The sequence below is a fragment of the Fulmarus glacialis genome, unplaced genomic scaffold, assembly GCF_000690835.1.
Source record: "Fulmarus glacialis isolate BGI_N327 unplaced genomic scaffold, ASM69083v1 scaffold5534, whole genome shotgun sequence".
Classification (NCBI taxonomy): domain Eukaryota; kingdom Metazoa; phylum Chordata; class Aves; order Procellariiformes; family Procellariidae; genus Fulmarus; species Fulmarus glacialis.
In genome coordinates this window covers 1-9,846 of record NW_009206021.1, presented here as the reverse complement: position 1 = coordinate 9,846, position 9,846 = coordinate 1, and the positions used below count along the sequence as shown (strand labels likewise).

The 9,846-nt window shown below is 37.1% G+C and overlaps 1 protein-coding gene across 1 annotated transcript in view; it reads left to right on the top strand.

The window, feature by feature from the left end:
- Nucleotides 1–8,844, top strand: part of LOC104075170 (arylsulfatase B-like) — a 32,415-nt gene extending 23,571 nt beyond the window's left edge. The window contains exons 4-5 of the mRNA XM_009575591.1: nucleotides 7,908–8,036; nucleotides 8,579–8,844. Coding sequence (XP_009573886.1) covers nucleotides 7,908–8,036; nucleotides 8,579–8,844 — 395 coding nt within the window. The remainder of the gene's footprint in view (nucleotides 1–7,907; nucleotides 8,037–8,578) is intronic.
- Nucleotides 8,845–9,846: the final 1,002 nt, after the last annotated feature.

Sequence of the window (9,846 nt, the reverse complement as noted above, 5' to 3'; positions counted from 1 at the left end):
AGAGTGTGAGCCATCTAAAATCTTAATTCACCCTTGGTTTTGTGGCTTTTCTTAATGCATGCTTTTCAGTCTTTTCCATCAAGCAGGTTGCAATTAAGCTTGGAACTTTTTGTGACTGTATTTTCCCTGTCATATGGCTGAATCTGTGGCTACATTATATTATCATAAATAGAAGTTTAACTATAGAGAATGCTGATGTTTTTCACTTTTTCCTTTGGGAAATATACTGCAAAAGGTAGATAACTTTTGACATCCTTGTTTTGCAAGTGAAGAAACAAAGGTAGAAGCTTCATTTGCTTCTGTTGTCCACAAAGGGCACTGATTATCTGTAGCTGCTTATAAAAGAATGTTTTTGTTACTGTGTAGGATATTGGAAAATTGTAGAGGCAGAGTCAATGTGACACTCACTTAGGCTGTTTAGATTAAGTCTTTGGGCAGGGCTCTGTCTCACAAATAAATAATAAATTAACGTTCTTTTGTCTTTCTCCAAAATTGCTTTTCAGTACCCAACATTGCCTCCCTGCACACTAGTATTGTAGACCACAGTGCACAGAAATATAGCATGCTTCAAGCAATATTGTTTTGGACCCTTTAAATTTTGTGGTCGGGACCTCGCTAAATGGTATGTTAGAGAGAACTGTGTGCTTTTTGATCTCTTACCGACCTAGAAAACTTCTTCTCAACATAGATCATTTTCACCATCTTAATCATAGACTGAAGGCAGAATGTTTTATTTTTAGATGTATTGTCTATTTATATCTCCACATTTTAGGTTTCTACCAATTATTTGAGTTGGTCTCACTGAAAGAAAGAAGAAGGAAAGCTAGAGGAATGTGAAGAGTAATTGATCTATGCATATTAGATCTGTGCATATATATATAGATAGGTATAGAATATGTATTCCCCTATATATCTCCTTTTTTAAATCTCAGCTGAAAATTTGCAGTGTATCTTCTTCCTTCTTACGATTAAAAATTAGATAGTGAAGGTTAAATTAATATACTCTTAAGAAATTTATTACATTTAATGAAATGTTTCCACAAATTTGTATTTTAGACTGATCTAAAGAACGAGCCTTTCTTAAAAAAAAAAAAAGGTTCAGATTGTATCTTTTTATTTTTTTAACCTTGCAGATTTACACAATATGTGTGTTGACTATCCTTAAATCTTTTTTTACAAATCATGGTTATGTGGTACTTGAAATACTTGCTTTGCAAAATAGAAAGCAAACGATTGAAACAAATCATAGGAAATATTTATACAGATGCTGACAGATCTGAATTTTATAGCCTACCTACCAAGTACTGTATTGCAGTGGCTTTTTGTTCTGTCTTTGCTATTTTTTGATTTTGCTTGCATTAGGAAAACATTTTTTTTTTTAGTATTTGCTCTTGATTGAATATTAAATATTTCAGAGAATATCAGTGAAACCTGTCAGAAACATCATAAGACTTAGAAAAATAAACAAGTTGGATTTATAAGCCCCATACAGGAAGAGGAGTAGAGAGCTTCTGATAAGACATCTAAAGCTGTAAAATGTAGTAAAACTGGATCAGCCCTTCTTTTTTTTATTACCATGTAGCATTGCAGACATCAAAGGGTCACAAAGTTATTTTGGTGTACAGCAGTAGTAGAAGAATTTAAAAGGTTTTGAGTTACACAGAAAATAAATGGATTTTCAGATATTTTGTCTTTTTCATGCTGGTCAGACAATTTAGTATTTTTTTTATTTTAGTTAAGTTTTTGATAGGTAACTAGGATTGTATGAGCCAAGGAATAGATGATTGATTCTCAAGCATACATTGATCACCTGGGAAGAAATGTGAAGAAATGTTTCTTCCTATTTTCCACCCCCAGAAATCATTGCCCAGTTGGATAGGTGAACAAATGAGTTAAGCAGAAGACTATTGTAAGTGTATGCAAAAATACATAGAAAGACATTTTTTTTCTCTGAAAGAGCTACACACCTAACCTAAATGATGTATTAAATCAGGAATACACATGGGATACTGAATGAAGTCAAACGAGCTTTTTTGAAAGGCTAAGAGGAAAAAAACAGGGCTAAGCACTGGCCTGCATCATTTTTTATGATCTTCCCTATGCTTAGAAAGTGAAGTGAAAGAACAGATTTCTGGGCAAAGTAAGCAGTTTTGGTTCATCTTTTCTGTTTTACTTTGAATCATCAGTTATTAATTACTTCTTGGGACACACTGCTGGATTGAATGTACCAAATAACTTCTTCGGTATGGCAAAACCTGTCATCTTACAATATTTCTGTAAATTGTGGGGGCTTTTTTTAAATTTAAAATTGTATGACCAAAGCAGGAAATAATGTAGGTATCAGATTCTGATCTCAATCACAGTAGTATAAATCTGGTGTGAATCCATTATTTCAATTACTTTACTCTTACATTCTGGTATAAGTGAAAAACAAGCCTTAAGCCTTAAGTTATCTGCACTGACACGGACTGATCTGTGCATTGGAAGCCATTTCTAATACAAATCAATACTCTCATTTCTTTATGCTATCCCTCCTTTTAATAATAGCAGTGAAAGTAAACTAGAGGGTATGCTAGAAATGACTCACGGTGTTCATGTATTTGTAAACCTACAGTTAAACCTGAATCTGAATCATATATACTTATAGAGGAGGGCGACCAAGATGGTGAAAGGCCTCAAGGGCCAGACTTAGGAGGAGCGGCTGAGGTCACTTGCTTTGCTCAGCTTGGAGAAGAGAAGGCTGATGGGTGACCTCATCGCAGCCTACAACTTCCTCAAGGGGGGCAGCGGAGGGGGAGGTGCTGATCTCCTCTCTCTGGTGACCAGTGATAGGACACGAGGAGATGGAATGAAGCTGCATCAGGGGAAGTTCAGGTTGGGCACCAGGAAAAGGTTCTTCACGGAGAGGGTTGTCGGTTGCTGAAACAGGCTCCCCAGGGAAGTGGTCACGGCACCAAGCCTGTCAGAGTTCAAGAAACATCTGGATGATGCTCTTAGTCATATGGTTTAGTTTTAGCTACTCCTGTGAGGAACAGGGAGTTGGACTCAATGATCCTTATGGGTTCATTCCAACTTGAGATATTCTATGATTCTATGATTCTATACTTACCTTTCATGAAAGTTTTGACCCTTTCAGTTCAATACGTACAGAGATTAATATAATAAAAGGGGTTGCATAAATCTGCTTCAACATAGCACTTTCTTTTGTAAAAAAAATATTTGGCTTGTCCTGAACTGAAAGTAATTTGGTAACATGTCTTGTGTATGATCAGGCCAAAAAACTGTCTAGCTCGTTATTCTGTTTCCAAGAGTAGCAGTTGTATAGGAAGGAGTGTATGAGGGCAAGCACATAAATATACTCTTGTGTGTCTCCCACAACCTGCAGCTAATGGAGCTCCTGATCTTTAGGCTGTGATTTTGAATATAAGAATCCCTGATGGATTTTTCTTCCACTTTGTGAACCCTTTTTATCACTCAACCTGCATAAACTTCTGGCATCGAGAGCATCCCATGGAAAGGAATTCCACGCTTGAGTTGGGTTTGTGATAAGGAAGTATGTACTATCGTTTATTTTGAATATGTGACTTCATAATTTATTTGATGCCCCTATTAGGAAAGACCAGTTGTTCCTTATTCAGCTTGTCATGGCCACACAATTTCATAGACCTCTGTCCTGTCCCTCATCAGTCGTCCATCTTTGAGGATGGCAAGTCATATTTATTTAGTCATTCTTCACACAGAAGCTATTTCATAGCTTTAATCTTCCTTGTCACATCTCTTTGAATCTCATACGGTTTTTCTGTGTCCGTTTTGTAACATGGGGACCAAAACCGCACAGTATCCTCTGTGAGGCACAACAAGGTCCTAAGTGGTGGCATAGTGTCTTATTCTTTGCCACTTCTAATATTGGTTTTGCCTTTCTTGACTGCCGCTGAACATGACCTGTTCATTAAAACTTTGCAAACTCTTCCCTAAATAGCAATAGCTTGTTCAGAGCACATTCTTTTGTGTACGCAGAGTGAGGATTGGCTTTTTTCCCACATGTTCATTACATTCCCTTTTGTGGTACTTATGTTTGTGCATTAGCAAGGCTTAATGCATTGAAAGATTGTTCACTTTTTAGAAAAGTCCTATGTATTCTCTGGTCATCATTCAAGATGTTATTTATATACTTATCCAGTAAATTTTTCAATGCCCTGCCTGAAGAGTATGCTATGGAATATTCAAATTATCAAAATGGCAATGATTTTTGCAAATGCAGCTAACATTTTTGACTGATGCTTTCTGATCATCTTGCATAGATTTTTCAGAGTTGATGACATTGGCATTCTGAAAAATCAGATACAAATTAGCTATTGAAAATTATTTAGGCTTTTACATCCTAATTTGGAATATATATCTGTTTATAGAGACAATGTATAGTAATGGAAATAAAAGAACTAAGCTGAAGTTTTCAGAGGGGGCAAAGGGCCAGGCTTTTACATTATTTACATAATAAACTGCTTTTGCAGGTAGTGGGAGTTGGCCACTTCAATTCCTTTTAAAATGTCATCTTGAAACCGTTTTTCAGGCTGTTAAGGCTAAGGATGGTCTTGAAATATGATATAAACTGCGAAGTCACTTACCAAGGGCAACATTTTCTGAAGGACTTTTCTGTTTTTTCTACAGAGATGTAAAAGCTATTTAGATACTTTTTGGTGACCTACAACTCCAAACAACACTATTTAGATCAATTCATTGTAGCATTAAATATTTGACAATAAATATCTGAATGAAATTTCACCACTTTCTTAAGCAGTGAAATAATACAATTAATAAAAATTGTATTATTTCCCAAGAGGCTACTTAAAAAGAAATATAGCAGCTGGTGAGGCTACGAAGTAGGGCTTCAGGAAACAGTGGCTTCTGTTTGAAAATAAGAAAATTCATGGTAAAGGCTGTGGCATTTTTCTTTTAAGGTAAAAACAAACCTTTAGTATTTCATTAGCCACTGACACACTGGTGATCAAATGGCAGAAAAATAAAATGTCTAGCCTCTTTGCACAAGCAAAAGGATTACATTTTTTATATGTAAGTCTACAAGGAGAGTATGCAGGCATGTGAAGGCAGACTTGATTGATTACACAGATCACTAAAAGGCATCTGTCTTCTGACTGCTGTATTAGTGCATGGGGCTGTTGTCACTGCCTGGTAAACCATAATGGAAAAAAAGAAGAAAAAACCCCCAGCAATCTAGAACAGATGCAGAGACAAACTGCTTAGATGCTATGGGAATGAGTGTTTTATCTTGCAAAGGAAACAAAAAGGATGTGACTTCTTTAGTCTGCCAAATTGGAAAAGGGATCCCTGTAAAATTCATACGGCGAGGGAGAAGACTGCCCAGGCGTTTTGTGTTTCACCTGCACTAGCAGAAGCTGAAGAATGGAGACAGAGGTAGAAACTGAACAGCTGGGCTGAAGAGAAGGAGAAAGTCAGGTAGATGCAGAGGCAGAAATATCTGAGCTTAATGTGAAAGTCATATGATGCGAAGAAGAGAACTCATATCAAGTAATATTTTTATTTATCTCAGTTCTGTATCTGGTGCTTATATAATGTAATGAACTGGCAGTCCTAGAAAATATCCTGTGTAGAGAGCATTCAAACAAGCATCAATCTGTTTTCCATGGCTGATGTGTCTGATAAAAGTTGGCCTGTACTGCCTGGGAAGCAATGCATTTGTCTGAAGAATAGACAGTACATTTCTTTGGCACAAGACAAGTGCTTGCAATGGGAGAGTTCACATGACTGACAGAGTTCTGTTTGTAATAGCATGTAACAACATGAGGGAATTTATCTTTTTCTCTTCAAGAAGTTTTGCTGAAAGATTATCTTCCACCAAACAACTTCGACTACAAGCTCTGGTAAAAGCATCTCTTAGTTTAGGATTTTGGTTTTGTTACCTGGACCAAATAAGGGGTTTTTAAAAATATTTTATCTTCTTGAATCTTATTTTAAGTCTTACGCATGGCATTCTAAGGATATTTTGCAAAGCACATCTAAAAATACAATCTTTCGTACTGTTTATTTGAAGTATTTTAAATAATTTATCTTGTGTAATACTATGGCTTCATATACCGTAGCTCAGCAGACAGAAGCATATTCTCCATGCTAAACCTTAAAATCAGAAATGCAGACTCACATAATTCTTCCTTTAGATCAAGCCTTAATATTGTAATTTTGAGATATAATGTTAAAAACCCATGGTTGTGTTTTTTGATCTGCTGAATGTCTTTCATTGTGCTCTTTAAGAAAGTCGATGGCAAAGATGAGTATTCCCAGTAGCAAACAGTATGACAGAATAATACATAACATAATGATGTTGAAAAGTAAGCAATATTGATCTTTAAACTGTTTCGTATCTGCTATGGACATCACATGGCTGTGTGGGGATTTGTCTTCCAGAAGAGGATATTTATGAAGTTTTCCGTGGTTTTATAGGCGTTTAGGTTTTTTTACCATCAGCTTCAACGCTTCATGATCTAAGATAAGCTGAGTCCTCCCCAGTCTGTGTATGTATACTCTAAACAAGTAGTCCCCTTTTATAGCATTATTTATCTGGGAACATTATACAAGTCTGATGTAAGCAAAGAACTTGGGTATGCACAGAAAGTGCTTATTAAAGAAAAACTGATTCAAAGTGTGAAGCCCAGTAATAAAATAGAAACTTAGCAGGACCTTCATAAAAAGTAGAGAAATTGTGTCCCAGCATTTTCTTTCCAAACTTTCTGTTGCTCTCTTCTATTCTATGTATATTTGCCCCACTGTGATGTTATAGAATTTACTCTTTTTGGAAACCTCTAGTTCTGCTTCTAATATTGGATCTCACATGATCATTGTACATCTTATGGATTATCTTTTTCATTTCAGTGGCAAAAATCTGTCAGCTGAGTCCTTCCAATTACTTAAACTGATTGAAAGTCATGTCTTGAAAGATGCTAGAAAATCAACAGTGGTTTCTCTCCACCTCTTGATGTCTTGTTTCTAGTCTGATTATAGAGTTGCCTTCTAGTAGTCTTTTGGTGAACAGCTACCAACTGATACAGTTAATATAAAACTCTTAGACTTTATGCCTTAAACTCCTGTCTTGTTTATGAAAGCTGATATGCAAGATGGTTTGGATGCCCCCGGAGTGTCTGAGTCCCTCCTGGTTTCAGTAAAGAACTGGTCTCCTGATCATACCTGGTGTATACATATTAATTTTTTTCTGAGCTCCCTCCTATAAGGAGCTTCAGGTTTCCTTTTGAGAAGGAATTTGCACCTAGTTGACACTTTAGAGTTTTCTGCAGTATGTGGGTATGGGGCCACATCATGTGCAACTCTACCCAAGACGGCATGAAGACATGCTTCACACTGTGTCATGCCACAGAAGTACCTCGCTGGGCAGCTGTGGATCTGTGTGAATGTAGTCAGCTCAGCGCAGAGAGGCAGCTCTCTGCGTGTGGTTACAAGTCGGGACCTGGGACTTGGTCCCTGGAGTGATCTAAGCAAATTAACAGTAGTAGCATTGATTCAGGAGATCTTTCAATCCTATGTTCCTAACTGGCAAAAAAAAGATAGAGGCTCTTGTATGAGCAAATTTGGCAATTCCAATTGTGAGCATTCTTAATATAGGTATATGAGATATAATATCTGTATACAAAATGAGTCCAGTTACCCAGACTCAGGTGTGACATTTTCCACTGGTAACTTTTTGGGGTGCAGTTCAAGTTCTGAGTAAAATATATCCAGTGCATCATAGGACAGATCTTTGCACGTATATACAACAAATTCTTTATCCAACATAAAAATAAAATCTGTTTTCCAACAGAATTCTAAAAATTACTTCATGCATATACAATGTACCTAACTTAGTTTATTGTTTCATTAAGGTCTTGGCATTGACAACAAGACATCTTTACCACAGAGCAATTCTGCTCCATGGGATGATACACTTTTCAATATATCCATGCATGCAGCAATCCGACATGGAAAATGGAAGTTACTAACTGGATATCCAGGTAATGAAGTAACTCCTTTTTGTACAGCGTGTCATGTCTCCCATTTGCCCCAAACACAGTTTAATTCTGTTTAATGTATTTTCTTTTTTTTTAGTTATTCTGCTGACTTCTCAGGTTTTTGATGATGTGCAAAAACCTAGAAGGGGCACTTCTAAAATCCAAACAACATATTATTTTATTTTGCAAGTATTTTGTATACAAATGACTTTTCCGCTGTCATAGAATCATAGAATATCTCAAGTGAGAAGGGACCCATAAGGATCATCGAATCCAAGAAGAAACTCCATGAAATCAATCGACATGAAGTTGACAAGGAAGTTTGAATCCCAATGGTGTAGCTTTTTTGTATAAATAAAACTCCTGTATAGGTAGACCTGGACTAGACTCTGGTGCTGGGCTAGAGTTAAGGAATGCAGCAACAATCACTGGCCAGTGGCTTGTCAAGGGGTGTAGTGAATTCATTGATTACAGTATAACTCTACATCTCCACACTGCTGCTCCTTATCTGAGAATTAACCCTTGGTCTGTTCCTGTTTCTGCAGGCTGCAGTCATTGGTTCCCTCCACCTTCTTTGTTCAATGAGTCAAAGATTCAATCATCTGATCCACCAACAAAGAGACTTTGGCTATTTGATATTGTTCATGATCCTGAAGAGAAAAAAGATGTGTCTGAAAAATATCCTCATGTGGTGGAAAAACTGCTCTCACGGCTTCAGTATTATTATAAACGTTCAGTGCCCGTGTTCTACCCTGATGAGGATCCCCACTGTGATCCAGCAAAAACTGGGGCTTGGGGTCCTTGGGCATAGTGCACAGCACTGCATTCTGCAAAACAACCCTGTAGCAGTCTGATTTATGGACTCAGGGTCCTAGTCACATATTTCTTACCTTCTTTATTAAACTATTGCTAACTGTGATCTCATTCTTTGAGTAATTCAGTATTTCTTACTCTTAAAATATGTTGGGAATCTCTTTTCAGTCTTTTCCCACTCTCTCCTTCCCAACAATTGTGTGTGAAATGTTGGTAAAATTATAAATCTGCTGTTCGAATATTCGTTGTCCAGAATATGTTTTTAATGCAGAAGGTAAAACGCTGCCTCCCTCCTTGAAAGAGATTACTTTTCTTAAAAAGCTGCAATGAATCATGGCAGGAAGGACATCCAAAATGCAACCATCTTGTGAAATAAACTGATTCTTGGTTCCATGTTTGTCCAGAAGACAAATTCTATTGGAAGCTGTTACATATCTGTAAAGAATAGGAAAAAGTTATAACAGTTGACATAATAATTTTTGCCTTTAACATGTACCTCTGTCCAGGAAAGGGAACAGACAGAAATTTCCACAGTAAAAAACCCAAAATCTCCCAAAATACAGCAAAATCCCTAATCCTTGTTCACTGTTAATGTGTCAGACTGGAGTAGAGAATGGTGGAGTGCAGGGCTGTCAGGCAGAGGGATCCGGACAGGCTGAAGAAATGGGTGAACAAAGACTTCATGAAGTTCAACAAAGGCAGAGTCCTGCACTTACAGAATCATAGAATCATAGAATCACTAAGGTTGGAAAAGACCTCTAAGATCATTGAATCCAACAGTCAACCCAACACTACCATACCCACTAAACCATGTCCCTAAGCGCCTCATCTACACGTCTATTTAATACTTCTAGGGACTGTGACTCAACTGCTTCCCTGGGCAGCCTGTTCCAAAGCTTGACAACCCTGTCAGTGAAGAAATTTTTCCTAATATCCAATCTAAACCTCCCCTGGCACAACTTGAGGCTCTTGTACTATCAGTTGTTACTTGGGAGAAGAG